The 22,680-nt window shown below is 56.7% G+C and overlaps 2 protein-coding genes across 8 annotated transcripts in view; both read right to left on the reverse strand.

The window, feature by feature from the left end:
• Nucleotides 1–2,181: 2,181 nt before the first annotated feature.
• EPHX3 (epoxide hydrolase 3) lies at nt 2,182–6,404 on the reverse strand. Its single transcript, XM_060092111.1, has 8 exons — nt 6,360–6,404; nt 5,166–5,538; nt 4,905–4,990; nt 4,375–4,532; nt 4,150–4,278; nt 3,139–3,242; nt 2,925–3,061; nt 2,182–2,831 (listed from the first exon to the last, which is right to left on the reverse strand). Exons 2-8 carry the CDS (start codon nt 5,406–5,408, stop codon nt 2,606–2,608), a joined length of 1,083 nt encoding a protein of 360 aa, XP_059948094.1. The 5' UTR covers nt 5,409–5,538; nt 6,360–6,404; the 3' UTR covers nt 2,182–2,605.
• A 1,241-nt stretch (nt 6,405–7,645) lies between these two features.
• The window catches only part of BRD4 (bromodomain containing 4), an 83,629-nt gene continuing 68,594 nt past the window's right edge, over nt 7,646–22,680 (reverse strand). For 5 of the 7 annotated variants that reach the window (XM_060093794.1, XM_060093791.1, XM_060093792.1 and 2 more), the window contains 8 exons: nt 15,958–16,010; nt 15,466–15,823; nt 14,270–14,842; nt 11,796–12,167; nt 11,532–11,662; nt 11,182–11,387; nt 10,859–11,099; nt 7,646–10,519 (listed from right to left, as the gene is read on the reverse strand). In XM_060093794.1, coding sequence (XP_059949777.1) covers nt 10,451–10,519; nt 10,859–11,099; nt 11,182–11,387; nt 11,532–11,662; nt 11,796–12,167; nt 14,270–14,842; nt 15,466–15,823; nt 15,958–16,010 — 2,003 coding nt within the window. In that variant the 3' untranslated portion in view covers nt 7,646–10,450. The remainder of the gene's footprint in view (nt 10,520–10,858; nt 11,100–11,181; nt 11,388–11,531; nt 11,663–11,795; nt 12,168–14,269; nt 14,843–15,465; nt 15,824–15,957; nt 16,011–22,680) is intronic. The other 2 variants (XM_060093796.1, XM_060093797.1) reach the window with 2 other exon arrangements.

The following is a 22,680-nucleotide window of genomic DNA, read 5'->3' on the forward strand; positions in this document are numbered from 1 at the left end:
CTTTGTAATCCTACATCTTCCCATCCCAAACATTCCTCCCAGTCTCACAGAAATACTAAATCACCCGTGCCTGGGAGGCTACTGTGGATTGGAGCACATTCTTGCAGGAGTCAGCTCTAAGGCCTTCCCTGCCCTCCTCCAGGTAGGTGCCCCACCCCTCACCCCCGGTCCCTCATTCCACTCAGGCCTGACCACCTAGGGCTGGGAGAGTCTGCCCGGCTTTGTCTCCCCGTCCCTCCTCTGGTGCGGGGCCACGGATTACAGCTGGTAGCGAGGACAGGTAAATGAGTGGGTGAGCGAATGAATGAATGATGAGTGAGTAAAGGATGTAAGGTGATCTGGAGGCGGGAGCTCAGAGAAGGAAGAGGGAGAGGCTGCTGAGCCTGGGAGGGGATTCAGCCAGAGTCCAAACCCTCCGGGGGCCGGCACCCTCATGAAGTGATGAGGTCTCTGAGCCCCTGGCTCTAAGAAAGACGCTCCCGTATTGGCTCAGGCTGGGAGAGGCGGGTTTCGGCCGAGCCACTAGTCGCTATTGGCTCACTTTCCAGGACTCTGACCAATCAACGCGATCGCTTTTCTCCCCTCCCCACCACACCGCCTTTCTCCCGCCTGCAGCAGCGGAGGAGGAAGACGGCGCCTTCTCGTTACCCTGGCAACCGTCAGCGGACCCTGTCACCCGGCAACTGTCCAAGGCCTCCCGTCAGCCCTCTCCTGGGCCTCTTCGGTCACCCAGACAACCGCTACCCATTCCGGTTAACCATCAGCCCTTTCCCCATCACCCTGGCAACGGTCACTAAACCCACCGCCCCCCTGGACACACGGTCCTCATCCTACACGCAGGCCTCCTCGCCCCAAACCTTCGCCCCAAGATGAGGTCCCGGGTTCCCTCCTCCTCTCGCCCATCTCCCCGGCCCCAGAGGGGCACTGCTCCCACCCTGGCGGGGGGCGGGATGGGTAGGGCCCTGGGGGTCCCGGCTCTTGTTGGGGCTGTTGGACCGTCCGGTCCTGAAGCTGTGCGCAGCTCTGAGCCTGTCTCCTCGCTCTCGCTCTTGCGTGGGACTGTTCAGCAGCTACAGGGAGCTTCTCAAAATGCAAACCATGTCCCTCCCCTGCTGAAAACCCTCCCTGGCTCCCCTTGAGAATCAAATCCAAACGCTTCGAAGCCCCTAGCGGTCTGGCTGTGGCCTCTTCATCCACACGCCTCCCCCTCACTCTGCTCCAGCAGGCACTAATCTCCACGCTGTTACTCCAGTAGCCCAAGCTTATGCCAGCCTCTGACCTTCCTATTTACTGCTTCCCACTCCCTGAAAGGTCTGTCCCCCAGGTAGGGAAGCCTTTCCTGGGCCCCGTCACACACCTGCATAGCTCTCTCTGCCTCTTCTCAGTTAATTCCAGAATGGGGGCTGTGTCCTTGTTTGCACCCTATCCCTAGGGCCTAGAACAGCTCCTGACACATACGATGAGTGAAAGGATGTTACGTTGGGGACAAGGGAGGACAGAGGGGGTGACCAGCAGGCAGACTTTGGCCAGACAGGCCCATCCCAGAGATAAGAGAATGTATTTCTGAGGTCTGCTGGGTCCCCAGACTGATTTATCACGCTGCTGCAAGTCATGACAGTGTTCCCAGAGGCCAGGAAAATGCTAGGGAGATAGAAGTTACTGCTGTGACCAGCCTGGGGCTGGGTGGTTCACCTTCGGCTTGTATGGCCCTCACTTGGAGGCTGGAGCCAGGAGTCCCCAGAAAGAATCAGCAGCAACTATGGTTAATTTGGAACAGAAGATTCCAGGAACTGGAGAGACAGGCCTCAGACCCCAGATGGCTATTCAGGGAGCTGGTCCCTTCCTGTGCCGAGTCCAGAATCTCACATATCCTAACAGACCCGAGAGCTGTTTTTCCAGGGATCTTTCCCAGGCAGTGGCTAGAGAACTTGACCTCATAAGGCCTGGAGTCATGACCAGGAGGGAGATCATGGGAGCTGCCCAGGGCCTGGCTGGAGAGGAGTCTGGACATCCACCTGCCTGCCCATGAGGGTCCTCCCTTGGTGAGGTGTCAGGAGCCAGCCCCCTACTCTTAAGCTAGGAATACCCTCACCAGCGCTGTCCAATAGAACTTTCTACTCTGATTCAATTCAGCCCTTGAAATATGGCTAGTGTGACTGAGGAACTGAATTTTTCATCATATTTAATTTTAATTAATTGGCATTTAAATTGACATAACCAGTCATGGCTACCAGTACTATATTGGACAGAGCGGTATTTAGCTGAAGACTCAGACTGGAGGTGGAAGCCAGGTCAGAGTTCATGGTCTACGCAACTCTGGGCACTGCCCTTGGCGAGAAGAGCGGGGCCTCATGGAGGGGAGAGATAGGACACTCAGCATCCAGCTCCACAGAGAGGCATACTTGGTTCCTGGGGTCAAAGTGCTTGCTCACACATGCATACACTCATGACTGTGTGTGAGCATATGGGGATGGCGTGCCTGAGGGCACCCACAGACGCACTTGTGTGCAATCTAGGAGTTCCACACCTGTGTGCATCAGATGTTCACCCATGTAAATACATTGTGAGAATGCCCGGGTGCATGCAAGTCAGTGAGCGAGCGCCACTAGTCCAGCAGGTCTTGCAAGAAGGCCCACATGTACTGGTGCATTTCCTCAGGGTTGCTCTGGGGGATCCAGTGCCCCACGCCTGGCAGGATGTGGGCTTCCAGCCGGCCTGGCACAAAACGGCTGCTGATGGCCCCCACCAGCCCCTGCTCAAAATAGGGGTCCTTCTCCCCCCACAGCAGCAGGGTGGGTGTGGCCAGCTCCTGGGGCTCCAGGGGAAAGGTCCTGTGATCAAGATAGACAGACAGGCAGAAGGACGGCTGCCCCCACCCGCACCCCCAGAACTCTCCTGAGCTTCTGCCCTGGGTCTGGCCTTACCTGAAGAGGTTTCGGTAGTAGTTGAGGGGCCCAGTGAGGCCACCAGGCTGTGAGAAGCCATAAAGGAAGGCCTCGAGCTCGTTGGGGGTCAAGTGTGGGATGCCCCTCTTGTGGTGGGTGAGGGTGGTCTTCAGGATCTGGGCACACAGCAGGATGCTGCCTTCAGTCCCACCCACGACCCTCCACCCAGCCCTGGGCCTTCACCATACTGCACCTGGAAGTCAGACATGGACAGCAACTTCTCGGGCAGCCAGGGAAGCTGGAACAGGAACATGTAGTTGGAACGGAAGAACTGGCCCATGTGGTGCAAAGAGTAGTCTGGGGGGAGGGGAAGGCAGGCATGAGGCCTGGCTCTCGGGTGGCCCCACACCTCTGCACTCTACCCACACCCAGGTCATGCACACAGATATGCCAACACTCAGGAATGCCACTGCTACCGGCCTGAGCCTGTGAGGACACTCGACGCTCCTCTTGGCCCAGGCACCAGCTTGCCTCTCTGACAAGTGGTCACTGTACCCACAGGATGGGGGCACTTTCCTCCACAGCTCCCGGGAGCCCCCACAGCCACTGGCGTGCTTCCCCCACCCAGGCCTGGATGCATTTCCCCTGCTTCATTCAGCAAACACTTATTGAGCACCTACTGTGTACCAGGCCCTGTTCTAGACTCTGGAGACACAGCAGTGACTGGAACAGACAAAACTCCCTTGCCCTCAGGAAGCTGGAGACAGAGACAGAAAAGAAACACCACCACCAAAAAAAAAAAAAAGAAAAAAGAAAGAAAGAGAAAGATCATTCAGCTATGACTACAACTCTGGGAATTCAAATCAGGTGATGTGATGGACAGTGGGTAGCCAGAGATGGCATCTCATGCTATTGTAGTTGCTTAGCTATCTATGTCTTCCCTACCAGAAGAAAGCAAATTAACCTCTCTCCCCTCTGCTTCCCCATCTGGACCATGGGGATAATAACACTTTCATAGCTCAGGATGCTTGCGTAGGTTACTCTATGCAGGCTCCTTGTCAAAGCAATTGTAACCCGTAAGTGCTCACAAAAATGTAAGCACTGTATTGTCACTGATTGTAGATTGGGAGCACCACGGGGGAAGAGACCCAGGTTCCCCACTGTGTCCCCAGCCCCTGGAGTGTTGACTGGACAGAGAAGTGCCGGCACAGACACACACCCCTTCACACAGGCACATCCCAGCATCCCGGACTCCCCTACACACCTTGGTACACTGACATGGGGGCAGCGCTGACCACTGCCATCCGCTCCACCAGGGATGGGTAGTAGATGGAGAAATTCCAGGCTAGGAGTGCACCCCAGTCATGGGCCACAAGGATGCACTTGGAGTAACCTGGGTGGGGTGAGAGGAACTAGTGTAAGTGAGATGCCAGGTAGAGGTGAGGCAGGGGTGATGGACACCAGGGCTGGGATGGGGGCACATTCCCACCCAGGCCCAGAATGACATCCTGGATGTCTGCCATCAGCAGGTCGATGGTGTAACAGTCCACATCCCTTGGTGCATCAGAGGAGCCGTATCCCCGCAGGTCCACAGCCACCACATGGAAGCGGCTCTGGAACTCCCGGAGCTGGTAGCGCCAGGAGAACCTGTCAGGTGGTCCAGGGAGGGAGGTTGAGTCAGGGTCCCCAGAATACACCTCTGCCCTACACCCAGCAGGGGCCCTGGGCCACCCCACCTTCCTGCCCTGAACTTCCCAGAAGGGAACCGCAGCAGGTGGACTGCACCCTGGATCCAGGGCAGCCTCAACATGGATACTTCTTCATCCCATCCCTTCAGGGCCTCCTGTCCCCATCTGTCTTCATGTAGACCCCTGTCCCCGAGCGCCCTATCTAGACCCTATATACTTTGCACGCCCAGTCTGCCCAGCCCTTGTCCCTGCCTCCTTGGTGCCCTGGTGGTCCGGGCTTCACCTCCCCCCCTAGCCCTGTGGGTCCCTGGCCTCTGGGCCTCAGACATACCAGTTCTCCGGGAAGCCATGCAGAAACAGCATGAGGGGCCCGTTGCCCCGTCCAGCGGAGACATAGTGCAGACGCAGGCCCGAACTCTGGGGGAAGGCACAGTCTGAGACTTGGGAATCTCCTCTTCCCCGGGCTTGAATACCCCTCTTCCCCCAGGCCACGTGCGCACCCAGACTTGTATTCAACCGTTTGCCACCCCCGCACCGGCCCCACACAGGCTCTTTGATCCTCGAAAGCCCGGTGGCGCCCCCGCACGCTCACCCTGAGAGTCAGGAAGCAGTGCTCGCCCAGCGTGGGGTCGCTCAAGCAGGCGGGTGGGGTACGCCGGGGGCGCCCGCAGCAGCCGCGTCGGGGCCGGCACAGCACGTGCGTGAGGGCGATGCAGCCATAGACAGCTGCGGCCACCAGCGCCGCCGAGAACACGAGGCTCCACATGAAGGCACGAAGCAGCTTCAGAGTGAGGCGCGACGGCGCCAGAAGCGCCGTCACCACCAGCTCGGGCATGTCGTCGCGTCCTGGGACAACCGCGTTGCCGTCTGGGGTATGGGCGGGGGACGCGGGCAGCAGCAGCGAGGCGGGATCCGGGCTGGGGACCCCGCCGCCTTTGGTCTGGGGCTCCCCCGTGCTGTCGGGGCTTGAAGAACACACCGAGAGAAGAGGCGGGCGGCTCAGACCGAAACCGCCACCGCGCACGACTCACCTAAGGGCTAGGTATACACACAGGCGCGACAGTGACAGGGAGCAAGGCTTGAGGTGCGGGGGTGGAGCCTGCGAGGACCAGGCTCGGGTGGTTGGGGTGGAGCCTTGGGGAGAAGGGATGCTAGGGGCTAGGACTGTGGGCGGGACCTAGAAAGGCTTGGGCGGGGCTTAAGAAAGGGACCGGGCCTAGTAGGACTCCCGAGTTGGGTGTGTGGGTGGGGTCTAAAGTCTAGAGGGAGCTCAGGTCCCGCACGAACGGGAGACAGGGGGCGCAGTGGGTGAAATGGGCGGAGCCTAGCGCAAAGGGGCGGGGCAATGCAGGGTAGGTGCGGCCTACCAGCTGGAAAGGCGGGCCCAACTAGGCCTAGGAGCGTTGTATGGGTTAGGAGCGTGGCTTAGGAGGGTGGGAATAAGGGTGGAGCCTAGAGAAGGCGGCCCTAACGTTGGGCGAAGGAGGCCCGAGGCTGAGCCTGGATGACTTGGGTGCGAGAGCTGGACCAATGAGCCGCGAGTTGGCCTGGATACGGGCCAATGAGACGGAGGGGCGGAGTCGGAACTAATATGGCGGGTCAGGTGGGCCCGGAAGCGGAAAGGGGTGACGGGCAGTGCCGTGCCTGGGGTTAGGAGGGAGACTCGGGCGGTCGCCGCGGCCAAAGGAGGCCTCGGGAGCCCCTGTCGCCACCCCCCCTCTGGTGGCTCCCCGCCCTGGAGCGCGCGACCCTCCCCTCGGTCTGGCTCCGAGAGACCTAGCAGCACCTTCACCAAGCCCTGGTTCCAACGGTGGTCCCGCTGCCTCTACCCCACGCCGGCCTCCAGTTGGTCCAGCGGACGCGTCGGCCCGCCCCTGCACAGCTGTGACTGGACAATGGCGGTCATTGCTGTGCAGGCGACAGGTCCCGCCCGGGACCCAATCCGCAGTTGTTGAGGTCGAGGCTCAGCCAGTGGCGACCAAAGAAGGCGGGGAGACCAACACCTAGAGGGCAGGGCCCGCCCCGGCCGCCGGAGAACAGGGCTGGTCGAATCACTGGGGCTCTGGGCGAAAGAGGAAGCAGAGCAAGACTGGGCGAGCAGGGCAGCTTCTTCCTCCTCCAGTTTCGCAACCTTCCTCCCAAGATCCTGAACACTTCAAGGTCGCTCATCATTTAACCCTTATAACAACCCTATTAAGTGTAGGTACTATTATTACCTTCCTGTATTATAGACCAAGAGTCTGATATTCGGCAAATGACTTAGTGTCATTTGCCTAAAGCCTAACAGCTGGCTCAGCAGCAGTCCAGGAGTTGAGAAAAGCAGCAGTCTTCGGCTCCATCTTTCCTTCCGACCGGAGGCAGCCACTGGAACGATTTTCGCTTTCTTCTTTCGCACATTTAGCTATCTCTAAATGTGCTTATGTGGCTATTTCTTGATTACCAATTTGGGGCATTGACTATCTCATTGTCACCACCACTGCAGGAGCTGTATCCATGGTTAGTTTTCCTATTGGTTTCCTCGAACTTTACCCCATTTTTATCACCTCCCATCTTCCCTTACACCTAGCACTGTTAACCTTACCTTTGTATTTTCAAGGCTGCTAAACATTATATTTGTCCTGGGACCATAAGTAAGTCCATAGGTCCCTATTTAAAGGGAAATAGTGGTTTATGTGGTTCTGCTTCATTAACAATGCATCTCAGAGCCGAAGAGACGTCTATATTGCACAGACGTTTGTTTGCCTTGCATTTATCACCCACCTTTTCTTGCATGATTAGCCTGTATCATGGCTTTGATTTCATTTACGTTTTCCATCAAATCAGTTCTCCAACCACTTGATGATCCCGGTATCCCTCCTGAGTCCTCTAACCTGGCTGCATTTACCAGCCATGGCTGGTGGGTGTCTGTGGACCTCCCTTCTTCTGCTACAGAACACTGACTCCTATGTTCCTGCTACTGCCCCCCCACCCCACCCAATCTCTACCCTTAAGCAAAAAGACAGCAGTAGTCACAGGATGATAATTTTATATTCAGTACAAATGTTTATTTTTGCAATGAGAACTGCACAAAAAAAAAACCTTTAGTATATAAGTGAAAAGTCTACGAATTCCCTTCTACAAATGTCTAAGGTGTTTAATACAAGTCTCAGATTCACTGACATAATTATTGGCCAAGCGATCCGTGCATACAGTACAGTATGGGCTTGTACACACCTCTTACTCTTGTATAGAACTAAGATTTCTAGTACTGTGGGAGAGACTGGGAAATGGCCAGAGAAATTAAATAGTAGATCCAAGTTCTAATTACAACCCAGTTAAGAGAAACACCCATCAGGGAGGTGTGGAAAGGGCCATAGCAGAATTAAATCTTTAGAAGGAAGGTGCAGACAAAACCATTTCTCCAGTTAAACAGTCAGACTTGGCCTGGGGAAGTTTCTGAACAAAACACGGAACAAAAATGAGGGGGTGGGATGAGATGGAAGAAACCCCAAGGAACCAAAATATAAGTCACACTTGAACCAGCACAGTGGTTTATGAGGAAGTGCTGTGGGAGGGAAAGGGGGCAGGATTGTGTAGCAGGAGCGGGGCAGGTCTCTGGCTGAATGCCCGAACTACACCATTAGCTGAGAGGTTTGGCAGATTCCAAACACAAGATACAGGGTCTTTCTGGTTGAAAAACACAAAGTGGGATGTGGGTTAATAAACAGTGCTCGAAATGTTTCAGTCACTTTGTGTCTTTGCAGACGTATAAATCACATACTTTCATCCTACATCCTGGAGGCCGCTCTTGGGTACTGCCTTTGCCCTGTGGCTGCGGCGTGTGTGTACAGATGGGTACACAGGCAGACTGGCAGGGTGTCCACCTGGCAAGCTTTCTCAGGGAGGAATGGGTGTGTGTGCGTGCTTGGGGGTGTGGGGGGCGAGGATCCTATTTTGGGGGATGTACACTTATCTAAGAATAACTGGTTAACCCTGAGCTTAAATGAAAGGAGTTGTTCAGCAGAGGCAGGCAAGGTAGGAGAAGTGGCTCAAGTCCTCTGGCTGAGTGGGGGACCAGGATGGAGGAAGGGCAAAGGGGAAGAACACTGTCTGGAGTTTGACCAGGTTCTGCTGGAAGATGCCACCAACCTAGGCCAGGGTCCACAGGAAGAATGGGTACTTGGGCTCCCTGACACAGCTTCAGCTTATAGGGGTCAGCTCCTGCCCAGGGACAGTAGGGACAGGACACGTGGTCCCCCGTCACTAGATCTTGTATAGAGGTGGTGTGGGGGGCCCCTGGGCCTAGCCTAGGCAACAGGTAGGTGGTTCACAAAGAAATGTCAGGGAGACGCCAGCATTAAAAAAGAGAGATGTGTTTATTCCATGATCAGTACAGACCAAATGCATATTCACCGTATGAAAGTCAAACCAGTCAGTGACTCCAGAGTTTGGCCAACACCGAGGCACCAGCGTCATGGTGTAGAGTGGGTTCTCATGGCACATGGAACCTCACCAAGGGCTCCAATTATAAAATTAAAAAAAAGCGGGGGGAAGGGGCAGCCGGTTGGTAGGGCCAAGCGCCAGGCGGGGAGCTTCTGCCTCAGTCTGTGGCCTGTGGCCCCTGGCCCCTTGCGCCCACCACGTCCCCTGGCCCTTCCTCTCCTGGTAAAAAAAAAAAAAAAAAAAAAAAAAAAAAAAAAAACCACAACAACAACAACTCAGAAACAGATTTGACGTTAAAAAACAAAGAAGCAGCCAACGAATGGCGGGGAGAAAAAAAAAGAAAAGAAAACGTGGCTTTCTGGTTTTATAATTAAAAATAGACTAGTAAAGTTTGAAACTGAGTAAAATATAGGCAGTTTTTTTGTGTGTTTTGTATGTTTTGTTTTTTTTGTGGGGTTTTTTTTTTGAGTTTTTTTACACCAGTTTGGTGGAGTCACCAACAAACTTCAAACAAAGATATGCCAACTATGTTTCACTACACAGTACAGCCACGGTCACACACTACCCACAGCGCGGTGGCAGCCGCCGCTCAATGAGGAGACAATCACACCATTTCGGAGATAAGCAGTGCCATTGTGTCTGGAGGAGAAGAGAGAATTAAAAATAAAATAGAATCCAACAAAAAATATATATATAGAAAAAAAAAAAAAGAACAGAAACACAGGTGGGAAGGAACTGACTTTGGTTGGTGGCCTCACTCGCCGGGCGAGGCCGGCCCACACACGCGCGTGTGACAGTCACCTCGCTCCAGATTGCCATGGACACACACACACCTCCACGGCACTATTCCCTTTTGCACAAGCGAACACTTACAGAGAGCGGCTCTCGATTAAAGGCTTGTGGGGGGAGAGGAAGGGAGGGGTGGGGTCTGTTCAAGGCAAAGTCAGTGCCAGCAAGGGGGTGGGCCAGCGCCCTCGCCACCTCCAGCTCTTGCAGGCCTGCCCTAGTCTCCTGGGTGTGGGCAGGGGCAGCTGGGGTGTGGAGGGCTCCCGGCGGGCAGGACGTCACAAACGTCACGTTCTTGGGGACAGTAAACCAGTCACGGTGGCGGCAGCAACGATGTCCTGTGTATACTGTGTAGACATTTGGCAGAGAGGAGGGCCTCTGCCCCACACGCGGGGACCTGGGGCTTGGGTCTGGCCGGCACTTGCTCGTGGCGAGGCGTGCTCTGAGCCGACGTCCTGTGGGGGTGGTGGCGGGACGTCCGGCTGGCTGTAAGGCAGATAGGCTCTGCAGTCCTCAGCTGCCCATCAGGCCTGCCCCAGGCATAGCATGCAGGAGAGCCAGGCCCGGAGTTACCCCCTCGCCACTGCTACTGCCTCCACTGCTGCCCCTAACACTATGGAGAGTCAATGTTTTGCCAGGAAATCAAAGTCAGAAGTCACCTAGGTGCTCTCAGAAAAGATTTTCTTCAAATATTGACAATAGATCACTCTGGAAATTCATGTCAATGGTAGCTGCCATCTGGAGGAGAGAGGAGAGTGGGAGGAAGTGAAACTCGGTGTCCTGCCCTTGCTGTGGCTCCCAAACCCTCACCCCTGACCTCCAGCATGGGCTATTCCCTCAGGGCCCACACCCCAGAACCTCCCCTGCACTAGGCCAGAGCACCTCTGAGGCCCAGAGGCCAGCATGGCGCAGATAAGAAGGAGCTCTGCCCTGAGTACCCACCCAGTGGCTCTCTGCTTGCACCCCACCTCTTGGGGAGAGAGCCTCCCTGCCCTCTCCAGGTTCAGGGTCCCCTTTCTCAACTCCTCCAGGGGTGGATCTCTACCCAGCAGTGTCCACCAGAGTCCCCCAGCTCACCGCTTCCCGGCGCCTTCGCTCTTGCTCCTGCTTTCGGGCCAACTCCCTCTGCTGGTCCAGCATGGACTGGGGCTGGGAGCTCCGGGCCTGGGGGGTGGCGGCAGCGGCTACAGCAGCTGCCTGTTGCTGCTGCTGCTGCTGCTGCTCCTGTCGCTGCTGCTGCTGCTGCTGCTCCTGGCGCCGGCGTGCCTCCTCGTGGGCTCGCCGGGCCTGCTCTAGCGCATCCTCATCCTCTCGGCTCCTGAGCAGAGCAGGGCTCCGTGTCACGTGGGGACGAGTGCAAGCCCTGGGAGCCCCACAACCTGCCCAGAGCCCGCGCCCACCTCATGCGCTCCTGCCGGAGCCGCTCCTTCTCCTTCTCTGCATGCTCAGCCTGCGCCTTCAGTGCCTTCTCGCGTTCCTCCTTCTCCCGGGCCGCCCGGCGGAACTGCTCGAAGCTGTCACTTGATGACTTGGCTGTGGAGGACGGGGTGGTGGGATGCTTCTGCACCAGGCTAGCCCAGGAGCCCATATTCTTGATTTTTAGGTCCTGCGAGGCAGAGAGACCAGGGGGCCAGTGAGGGATCCTGCTGCATCTGGACTCCTCCAGAGAGGCCCAAAGTCTGAGGACACACCTGCCAAGGCACCTCCTTGGGGCGGGGGTGAGGGGCACTCATGGGTCCACTGCTCCTACCTTTTTGGGTGCAACTGGCGTCTTCGGCTCCTGTTTCTGTTTGTCCTTGTCAGGGGCCCCTGGTGGGGGTGCATTCTGCTCAGGGGGCCGAATCACAGGCCTCCCAACATCCACGGGCTTCATTTCAGGCCCTGGAATAGAAATAGCCCATGGGCCTGGGCCCAACCCACCTCAGTGGGGCATGGTTGACCGGCCCACAGGAGGCTCACATCCAGTGCAGGCCTGGGGGCCTCAACCTCAGCTGGGATTAGAGAGGGCACTCACGCTGGGGCAGGTGGACGGGGGCCTTGATGCTCTCTGGGTGCTTGGGGGGTTCCGGCCGCAACGAGGGGCTGAAGGGCTCACTGCGGATGATGGGTGAGTGGATCTTCTCCTCCTTCACCACCACCAGGGGCTGGGGCTGGACCACGGAGGCTGCACGTAGCTCCTGGGACGGCACAGCCATGGCAGCTGGTGAGGTGGATGGGCGCCCCTGGCCCCAGCCTGCACCCATCCCTGGGGGCTGTGGCCCGGCCCTGCCCTTTACCTGCTTCTTAGGCTGGACGTTTTGCTGGGGTGGCGACTGGTGGGTCAGACTCTGGTGTGGCATCTGGGGGGAATGTATCATAAGCGGGGAGGGGGCTTCACGGAGGTGACCTAGGAGAAGGGACAAGGAGCTTATCAGCATGTCTGGTATGGAGGCCGCCAGCCCTGGGCCCAGCCAGGCCCTCCCAACCCAAGGGAAGCCCCACAACGGCTCAGCCCCTTGCATGTCAGGCCCTGTGCTCAGTGTGCAGCAGGGCTTTGTGGAGCCATGAGCGCAATCCTAGTGTTTGAAACCACTGTGTGTCAGAAAAAAAAGTTTCCATTAGGAAACTGTAGGAAGTGCAGATACATCTGGTCCCAGGTGGGATCTGAGCTTGATTATCTTTTAAAAGCTCTCCAGGTGGTCCTATGGTATGGCCTGGGTCAAATACAAGGGATGTCAATAACCCCACGGAGCAGGCAGCCTGGGCTTCCAGCTGTCCCCATGTGGCTAGGCCGGTCTGCCTGGACAGCTGCTTCGGGCCTAAGGCCAGATCCCCAGGAACCTCCCCAATACAACTCAACCTGCAAGGCCCACACAATGGGGAGAAGCCTGGACCTGGCCTACACCACAGCAGAACTGGCAGAACAGGTGTTGGGCTCATGGTTCTTGCAGAAAGTGGGCCAGCCCACCCACCTTCATCCAACCAAAGGCTGGGGGGACCCAGGCAGCCTTGGCCTGGGCCTGCCAGCAATCTGCAAACACACGACTGCAACAGCCTCCTGTCTGGGCGGTTCCCTTGGGAGCACCTGCTGAGGCTGACCTCGGCAACGGCAGGCTCTCAGGCCTATGACTTGCAGAAATCTCTTGCCTGCTGGAGGCTTCATCCAGCAGCACCTAGAGGGGAGCCCAGTAGCTCAGGGGCGGTGCCTCCAAGTTGGCCTGGTGCCCAGGGATGCTTGCCAAACCTCCCTGGACTCCAACAACTTGGTCTTTGGCCCAAAGCCCCCAGCTATGCTCCAACACACGTCACTCCCTGTGACTCATTCCAGGCCACAGAAACTCAGGGGGAGATGGGCCCAGAGACTCTAAGCACAGGTAGCCAGAGGGGACCTGCCCTGCCCCACCACAAGTGCTGACTCCTCCTAAGGCATCTCATCACCTGCCCACTACTGGTCTCCACAAGGAAACCCAGGCTTGCTTGAGGGTGGAAAACAGGCACATTTGCAGAGCTGCTGGGACCACCACTGGTCTTTCCCAGGGAGGACAGCCAGCTGTTCTCAGCTCAGGGTACACAGTGATCCACTTGGCACCTGGCAGCTTTTGCTGGGTTTAGGAGCAGTCACAGCCTAAAGTCAACAGCTTTATTCAATTTGTAGGCGGCACTCACTGGACACCCCCCACCCCCAGGCCAGGCTGCATGATCTACATGCCAAGTCCAGGAACGTCAATGTGTCACCACACCATGAGGCATCTACTAAAACACTGCCCTACCATGGTCAGCCGAAACATTTTGGTCAGAGACACCGAGAAAACAAGTGCCCAGGAAAGGCAAGAGGACATGGCCTGCCCAATGCTGTTGACTGGAAAATGGCAACCTAGATCTAGATCAGGCTGGAGACTGGGAGCAGGAGACAGCAATGATTCCTGGGTGAGTCGTGGGCTACCTGTGAGCTTCAGGCTAATTCTCCCTCCCGGCTCCACCAGGGGGGCCTCCTGACACCAAAAGCAGAGCACCTGTTTCTGTAGGTTCCCAAGCAGACCACACTGCCCAGACCTGCTCCTGGCTCTGCCTGGACCTCACACCCCACTGTTTGTTAAGCTAACTCCTGCTCATCCCCTGGTCACCTCCTCCAAGAAGCCTGCCCCAATCCCCAGAGGCTCAGCAGGTGCCTCCCCTGGGCTTCTGGCCTCCTCACCTAACAGGAATCACAATGCACAGTTAACACTCTTGACCAGGAGTTCCAAGAAAATGGCCCACTGGGGCCTTAATCTGTCATCTCGGCTTGCACGCAAGATGGACACCTGATTAAAACACTGCATCAAGTATCATCGCCCCCTTTCAGCTGCCTCTCTCCAACCAACCCAGAGCCTTCGAGGCTCAGCTTTGAGCCCATCTCAGCCTGCAGCACAAACTGACCCATCTGGCTTCTTGAGGACAAAACTCTGGGCCTAGCACCAGCCTCCCCAGAACCCTGGAGCAGGACGGTAGTGCTGGTGGGAGGACACTTACCAGTTGAGTAGGGGTCTGACTTGTGGTGCCGGGGTGAAGGGTGATGCTGGATGACTTGCTGAGGCTTGGCGGGCTGCGGCGGGGGTGGCTGCTGGCCCGTGGGTGGGTGGGGGGGCTGCTGGCCTGGGGGCGGCGGGGGCTGCTGGATATGGGTGGGGAACTGCATGGGCTGCATATGCACGGGCCGTGGCGGGGGCTGGTGCTGCTGCTGGGGTGGCGGCTGTGGCTGCTGCTGCTGCTGTAGCTGCTGCTGCACTGAGGGGTGGGGAGGGGGGGGCAGAGGGGGCGGGGGCTGGGACTGCACCTTCACGGAAGGGAGTAGTGGTGTGGGGGGCTGCACCTTCTGCAGCTGCTGCAAATAGAGCTGCATCTGCATGGAGGTGAGGGGTGGGGCAGGCGGATCTTCATCCTCCTGCAGCAGCACTTGGGGGGGCTGAGCCATGGGGGGCTGCGGGAGTAGGGGAGGCTGGGCCAGGGCAGGTGATACGGCCGGGGGACGGGCAGCCTTTGGGGGGAGGGCGGCAGCTCGGTTACTGGGCCGTGATGGCTGTTGAGGCAGTGCGTTGTGCAAAGCTGGAAGGACACAGTAGCAGGGTGGTGAGGCTCACACACCCCGTGGCCCCCGGTCCAGCCTTTCTCCTCCATCCTGACCTCCTACTTGTCTCCCTCCAACTGGCAACCTCTCCACCATCCTTGGCTTCCCAAAAGCTCCAGAATAAGGACAGCATCCAGGGAGGTCTACAGGATCAGGCCCCTCACCAGCATCATCCTACCCCGTGCTCCACACCCCCAATTCTCCTCCCTTCCCTTCCCTCCAACTGCTGCACTTGCCCTTCAGGTCCCAGAGCAAGTCTTTCCTGATTCCCACAGGTATGTCCACTCTCGGATGAGGGTGTGTGCCCTCCCAAACCCCTATCCCTGACTGGGAGCTACAGAGGATCACGTATTTTTTCCATCTCACACCACGCCTGGCCCAACAGAAGATGTGAATCAGTGTCTTCTGTACCCAAACACTCTCTCTCTGTGCAAGGCCTGCTCTGGGGCCTCTTGTGTAATTTCCATAATGGCCCCGAGAAGCTGCTAACCTCCCCTTAGAGATAACTGAGGTTAAGAGGGGTTCTGCAGGTCGCCCAGAGTGCCCTGTCACTGTGGTAAGAGGACCTCCCCACACTGTTGTGGATGTGGTTGCAGCTCACCTGGAGGAGAGACCACCGAGTGCTGGTTGAGATGAGGCGGAGTGCTGTGCTCGGGAGGCTGGGGCAGGTGAGGGGGCAGCTCAGGCTGCGGCAGGTGCAGGATGGGCTGGGTGAAGTGGCCAATGGGGTCGAAGACACTGCCTGGGAGTTGGGGTTCCAGGACGGGCACCTGGGTGGCGATGAAGGGCGGAGGCGAGGACTTCATCGCAGGGGCTGCCTGCTGTGGCATGGAAGGCGGCGGGGGCGGGGGCTGCTGCTGTGGAGGTGGAGGCGGTGGGGGCTGCTGGGGAGGCGGTGGGGGCTGCTGGGGCACGGGGGCCGGGGCCTGCTGCATCTGCTGATGGTGGTGGTGATGGTGCTGCAGACAGACAGACAGATAGGCTGACGTCAGGCAGGCTAAACCCGTCTGGGTCAGACACAGGGTCCCTCCTGGGCCCCAAAAGGCAGGTGGCCACTGCTCACCTGCTAAAGGACACCCCCGAAACCACATACCTTCTTCTGCTCCCTCCCGGGGTGCCCCTTCTTTTTTGACTTCGGAGCCATCTCTGTGGAGGAAAAGAGAAGGTGGTGAGCCTACGGGGGAGAAGACTGGGAGCTGGCCTTGAACGCAGAGCAAGGAGAAAACAGAGGATGAGTTCAGGAGAAGGACCGGTGACAGTGAGAGGGAGGGTGGCTGGGTTCCGTCTGGGATGGAAGTTGGTCACAGGGGAGGGAAAGACATGTGGGGTGCCACCTACCCAATTGCCTGCTGCTTTTTCCTAGCAGGGACCATGCCTGAAAAGCTGCCTGCCAATCTCCAGACTACCAGCTCCTTTAAAAGATGACACCCGAATGCACTGGGAACTGAGCTACGAGAAACCTCCTTGCCCAACGTCTCCTCCAATTTGCTGATCAGAAGCCTCTACAGTGACCTGAGCACCTGCACCCCAACCTGCTTTGCCTTGGAACAACCATGGTGTTTGAAATGATCTTGTCCATTTTACAAATTAGCAAAGTGAGGCTCAGAAAAGTTAAGGGACTTGCTCTGGTCACACAGCTAAAAAGTAACAACTCGGTGGCCTCCAACTGCATTGCCCTCTGAGGCTCGCTCCTTCCCATCCTCCCAGAGGAAACAGATGCGTGAGTTGGGGTGAGAAAGACCACTGGTGCCAGCATGGGCCAAGGCCTGGCCACAGAGCCATGGGACAGGTGAGGAGAGTGCTGACAAGCATGAGCACTTTGTGGAGGAAGAGAAGGAAGCAAGCCAGCCAGCCAGCCAGCCTCCCTGGACGACGCAGGAGCCAATGGGGGAGGTACTCAATGTCATTGCCAGCAGAGGCGGCGGCCACTGGCCAGACTCAGACTCCCCTTCCTCTCAGGAGACCGGCCTCAGAGAAGTCCCTGTGTTGGGATACAGTTAATGTGCTGCAGGGAGAAAGCAGTATGTGTGTCCCGGTTTCTCAGGAGCCAATGGCTTGTTGCCACCACTGTGTGGATAAATCTGGGGTGAGGAGTGTGCAAGAGCCAGCATGACTCCCTCTGCACCCACTCTAGAAGCTTATGCTAAGGAACTTTTGCCAGCTGGATGTCCCTTGCCAAACACTGCTGGGTGTAAACCTCAGAGGAGGAAAGAAAGCCCAGCCAGTGCTCAAGGGCTAGGAAATGAAGTCACCAACCACCAGGTGGGAGGTGGGACCCATGGTGCCTTTCGGATTCCTGTCACTGAGAGGCACCTCATGGCTTTGCCTGGCATTCCCTGAGCTCCTTGCCAGGGTGCTGGCTCTTGCTGCTGGTGTTGGAGGACACATGCTTTTGCCCAAAGCGGGGCTAGCTCCACTGGTAGCTGCTTCATGGAAGGCCGTGCTAAACTTCTGTGAGGTGCACAGCCTTGGTGCGACGTTGTCACCAAAAGGGATGAGAAGGGACTTTGTGCCCTCCAAGAGCTCACCATTCCATGCAAGTGATAAGACAGTGACACAAAACTCAGCAGCTAGACATGTCTCATACAAATGGCAGCGACTAGGGACACCTGGGACACAGGAACTGTAGGCCCAGCCCCAAACCCAGACTTGAGAGATGCCAGGATACTGGGTGCAGAACTCTTTGGGTCACATACAAAAGCTGGTGAGGACACTCTTGAGGGTCACACATACAAAAGGGAACCATCTGGGTGATTTGCAGGATCAGGCCACAGGGCGTCTGGCAGCCGCAGGATGGAGGAGGAGAAGCTGGAGGCCCAGGACCAAGCGGACCCTACACACACAGGGATAAAGCACGGTACACAGAGGCTGCTGACCCAAGGGAGTGGGAGAAAGAGGCCGGGGCATTCCTCCAGGCTGGGCTCCTCTCCCAGCATGGATTCCAGTAACAGAAACTGCAGCTCAAGGGAGGCTGGGGGCGGCTGCTTGCACGCTGGCATGCCTTTGGAGGGAGGGGACCAATGGGTCAAGTCTGACCAGGAGAGGCCACTGTGTCATGGGGAGAAGGCTGGGCAGGGTAGGGGTGGCCTGTCATCTCATGGCCTTGGGGGGAAACACTTTTTTCCATCACAAAAGAGGGACAGTGGCTCTGAAACCTCACCATCTCCCTGCAGCCATGAGCAGAGAGGCCCACCTGTGAACTAGAGGGGAAAAAGTGCAATGGGGCCCTTAAGGATCCAGGGAGTGGCTTTCAGCTGCCTTAGAAAGGTCACTGGGAGTACCATCCCAGGGTTCCACAGAACTGCTGGGAGGGGCAGGTCTAGAGTGGGAGAGAAGGTGGGAGGTGCGCAGCAGAACACCAGGACCAGAGGACTAAAGGAGCCAGCAGTGGGGACCAAGGGGTGCTGGAGCCTCTTTGGGACAGCCACATCTGGCTCACGTGTCCTGAGCCTCATGTTGGAGTTACTGGTAGGAAGACAAGACAGGAAGTGCACAACTTCACGACACACCAGCCCCAAGACACCCCCACACAAAACTCTCTAGAAAGGGTTACATGAAGATGGCCTCAAGTACTGTGTGATCTTTATTCCATAAAAATCTTGAACTCAACACAAGTTTCATCTTTACATAGGATGGTAATTGTACAAAGAATTAAAACGTTTTTGTAAAATCTGATTAAAACACTGATTCCTCCCCACTCCCCCACAACTCAAGGGAAGGAGACAGGATAGAAGGTAAGGGCAGAGGTGCGTAGCCCCTCAACTGAACCGGCTGGGAGCCTCAGCACCAGCAGACGCCCAGGCCTCCCACCCCTCCTACAGCGACTCCTCAGGCCCGGCTGGCACCTCCCACCGTCCGCATGCTGGAGGCTGACAACAAGGAGTGAGTGGGCTTCTGCTCTCTCTGCTCTGTTCCTGGGGCACTGGGCATAGGTGACAGCTTGAATCTAAAGATCAGGTTCTCTGCCAGACGGAAGCCCCATGGGCAAGAAGGACGGGATCCCTGGACAGCGAGGGTGCAAGGACCACACAGGAGAGCTGGCCCGTGGCTACAGCCCATGTGCACACGAGTGGGAAGGAGGGGTGGGGAGGCATACAGGCCGACACTGTGGGAATCTAGCCTGACTTTTGTTCTAAGACAGCAGAATCTTCCCAGAAAGACAATGCCAGCAGCTTCCCAACTGTCCTGTGGGAATCTCCGGGCATGAAGCTCCCTGACCCTAGCCAGGCTGAGTTGTACTGGGAACACATCAGGGACAGGCCAAAGGGCAGCTCAAAATAGTCTGTTTGGCGAATGAGCTTGACTGGAAGCTGACCGGCTACAGGATCAGGGAGCAGCCTAGGAACTCCCAAGTATCACTGCAGGGCCCTGGAGGCTCTGGGGAGGCTGAACCTGGAACCCAAGGCCAAGGCCAGTCTGGGGCAGTTAGAGCTGCTTGGGCCCAAGGCCCCAAGGAGCTGGGGAGGGGTGCCAGGGTTTCCACACAGGCGGTGGCCAACTGCACCTCCTCAAGCCTGCTTCCAGCTCCAGCAGAAGGCAGACTCCAAGATGCCAGGAGATGGTTAGGCCTTGAAGAAGTACACACAAACTATATATAAAACAAAAAAAGTTCTCTGAAATGCAGATGCTATTCCTTAGGGAACTTTTCACGTCAGGCAGTTTTCTGTTGAGATGCTGGATTCATGACCAAAAAAGGGCCCACATTTATTTTTAGAGCAAAAAAAAAAAAGCCTATTCAGTGCCTCTCAGAGGGCTGGAATATGTGGCCACCCTGACCTGTCCCATCCCCAGCAGCTGTAATCACTCTAGGGGACTGAAGACTAGGAGACTACTTGCATGTGCATGAACAGGGCCCGAAGGCTCTGATGCCCTCACGATTGACTGGTCCAGTGCTCTGGGTTTCAAGAACCCTTTCCTGTCACTAGCCCAGATCCCAACCCCCACCAAAGGAAAGGATGATGGGCTAGAGGAGCCAGGTCAACTGGCTACATGGCCACACCTCCCCAGACGCCCCTCACTAATGGCCTGCCTGGTAGCTCCTGCAGCCTGCTTCTAAGTACCTGGGAAGGGAGGGATCGGAAGGCAGCTTAGGAAGTACTTTCCCTGTGTGACTTTAGGAGAAGAGGCCAAAGAAGTTGGGAAAATGCCCAACAGAAACAGTGGGAACAATGAAAACAGAAAGGAGGACTCCAGGGGGCTGTGAATCAGCTGTGGCTGGTGACAGCCTCTGGCTAATGGAGCCTTACAGGTCACCAGAGAGAAGGCATGCTGAGGGACAGCCCCAGTGAGCCTTTGGGTCCAGCTGGCCTCGCCTCTAAAGCCCCATTCCTCACTTGGGGAAACTCTAGATGTTACAGTGTTCTTCCTTAGGGTGAATGAGATCTTCCCTGGGCTAACGTCATTGCAAGGTCCAGAAGGGAAGCAGTTAGGATCCAGAGTCCCCCAAAAAGAGGGAGGGATGAGGAGAGAAAACGTATTTGTGTTGGGGCCTTGCACACGGAGCAGCACCACATGTATGCGTGTGCAGGGGGGACTGTCATCACCCTCTGGGAGATGCCACCCACCCAGAAGACCCCAGACGACCAGGGAGGCGGGGCAGGACAGCCAGGCAGTCTTTACACAGGAGGCCCGGGCGGGCAGCCAGGCAGGCAGCCTTCCCGGAGGCGGGACTAGGCGTGAGCTGCTGGACATGACTAATCCACCCCAGGGGACAGGCCCAGGGCTCTGAGGAATTCCATAACTTGATGGAGTCCTGTCCCTTTCACGGAAGAAAATGGACTTAAGCTATAGCTTGCTGGGAAGGAATCTGGAACTGAAGACCGTTTTATTAAGAGTCCGTGTCCAATGATTAGGCAGGACCTACATAGAGGGAGAGAGAAACCAGTGTGAGAGAAATGGTGTGGAATGTACCGTTCAAGTCATAAGAACAGAAGAACTGCAGACCAAGCCAGCCTCTTGTGCCCTGCTTGCTGTCAGGGCACGAGAGAATAGCGCCACAGATTAGGAGTTCCACCCCCTGCCTGGCCAGCTGCAGGTGGGGACAGACCCACCTTTCCCTTATAAGGGCCTCGGACCTGGCACGCATGGATTTCTCCAGAACCGCCTGAGCCTATTAATGCTGTTTATGCTTCTAGACAGAACTGCTTCCAGTAACAAGTTCCATATGCGCCGAGTGCATGCTGGTGTTTCCTTTACTGGTCTTTGCATCTAAGAGGCTACCCTGCCTGTCCTCCTTGCCATCACTTCTGAAGACCAGCCTGGTGTGCCATGCGCATTACGCACCCACTGATTCTGATCTTATCTCTCAGGGTCTGCTTTTCTGCACCTGTCTATCTCAAGGAGGTGATACTGACCCTTCCTCACGGTTTGGGTGGAGGAAGGAAAAGACCCTAAGAAAGGAGATCCGGAGTGCAGGACCTCTAGCTAACAGCCTCACCTCTGCATTCCTATAAACCGCAAGAAACAAACCAAAAAAAATTATAAGAAGAGGAGCCAGGGGGCTTCCCTGGTGGCGCAGTGGTTGAGAGTCCGCCAGCCGATGCAGGGGACACGGGTTCGTGCCCCGGTCTGGGAAGATCCCACATGCCGCGGAGCGGCTAGGCCCGTGAGCCATGGCCGCTGAGCCTGCGCGTCCGAAGCCTGTGCTCCGCAACGGGAGAGGCCACAACAGTGAGAGGCCCACGTACCGCAAAAAAAAAAAAAAAAAGAGGAGCCAGTTACATACACTGTTAAGGAGGAAAAAACAAAAAATAAAAACAGGTTGAGGAAGAAAGTTGTCCTTTCTTTGTCCCAGGCATCGAATGCAGCTCCCCTTGACCGGGGAGGGGATGTGGGGCTCATTCCCACCCATATAGCAGAGCAGATACTTCTGTTAGTCACAGATGCAACCAACACTGCACTCCCATGGTCCCCAAGTGCGCATGTGAGAAAAACCCGCCCACCGGCTGGTCTCTCATTCAAGGCACATTCCACAAGGCTCACCTTCACCCACAAAGCCCTAAAATCCGTCCCTGCGTGTGTATAGGAGTGTGAGGGTCACCTGGCAGTGCAGGCAGACTGGCTATAGCCCCGTCCTCCAGATCTCTTCCTACCCCCACCCCCACCCCCACCAGGGGACTTACCCCCTCCCCAAGAGCGTGCGTCACACCCTTGGAGTGGGCAGCAGCAGGCCCCAAGATGGGACTGGAACCGAGTCCTTCCAAGACCCCAGGGGGTCGGAAGCTGAGGCTGGTTGTCTGGGAAGAATGCCCCATGGCCTCTGTCTGCACTTTCCAGCTCAAATCTTTCCAAAACATCAAGCATTCCTTTTCCCCCTGGAGCTATTAAGAAACACCCACATGCTCCGATCCTGGGAAAAGGAAACCAGGAGACTAAAATAGCTGGAGTGTGCTCCCTCTGCAACTAAAAGACCAAAACCAAGTCCAAGAGAATTCCCTGAACGCCTGTCCCAGCCCAGGCCAGGGGTGCTCCTGAGAGCGACAGGAACTGTGTGGCCGCCCCTGCCCAAAAAGATTTGTGGGTGGCACTCTTCTATTTGGGAAGAGCCAGACATCAGCAATGTGATGGGGTGAAAGCTTAAGATGGCTCAGGGGCAGTGGGAGGGTGGCACTTGTACCACCGCCTTCTGTCCCTCAAGCAGATTCAGAGTTTAACCAGAATCAAAGCTCAGTGGAAGACCACGACTCAAGTAACAGCTGGGTTCAAAAGATGTGGTGGGACTGGTCAGCAGTGCTGCATGCTGCTGGACAGGAGGAGGAACACACAGTGGCCTGGGACAGAGCTGGAAAAGAAACACCCCCTCCGCCCCAGTCTGTGG

Source organism: Mesoplodon densirostris, chromosome 3, assembly GCF_025265405.1.
Source record: "Mesoplodon densirostris isolate mMesDen1 chromosome 3, mMesDen1 primary haplotype, whole genome shotgun sequence".
NCBI lineage: Eukaryota > Metazoa > Chordata > Mammalia > Artiodactyla > Ziphiidae > Mesoplodon > Mesoplodon densirostris.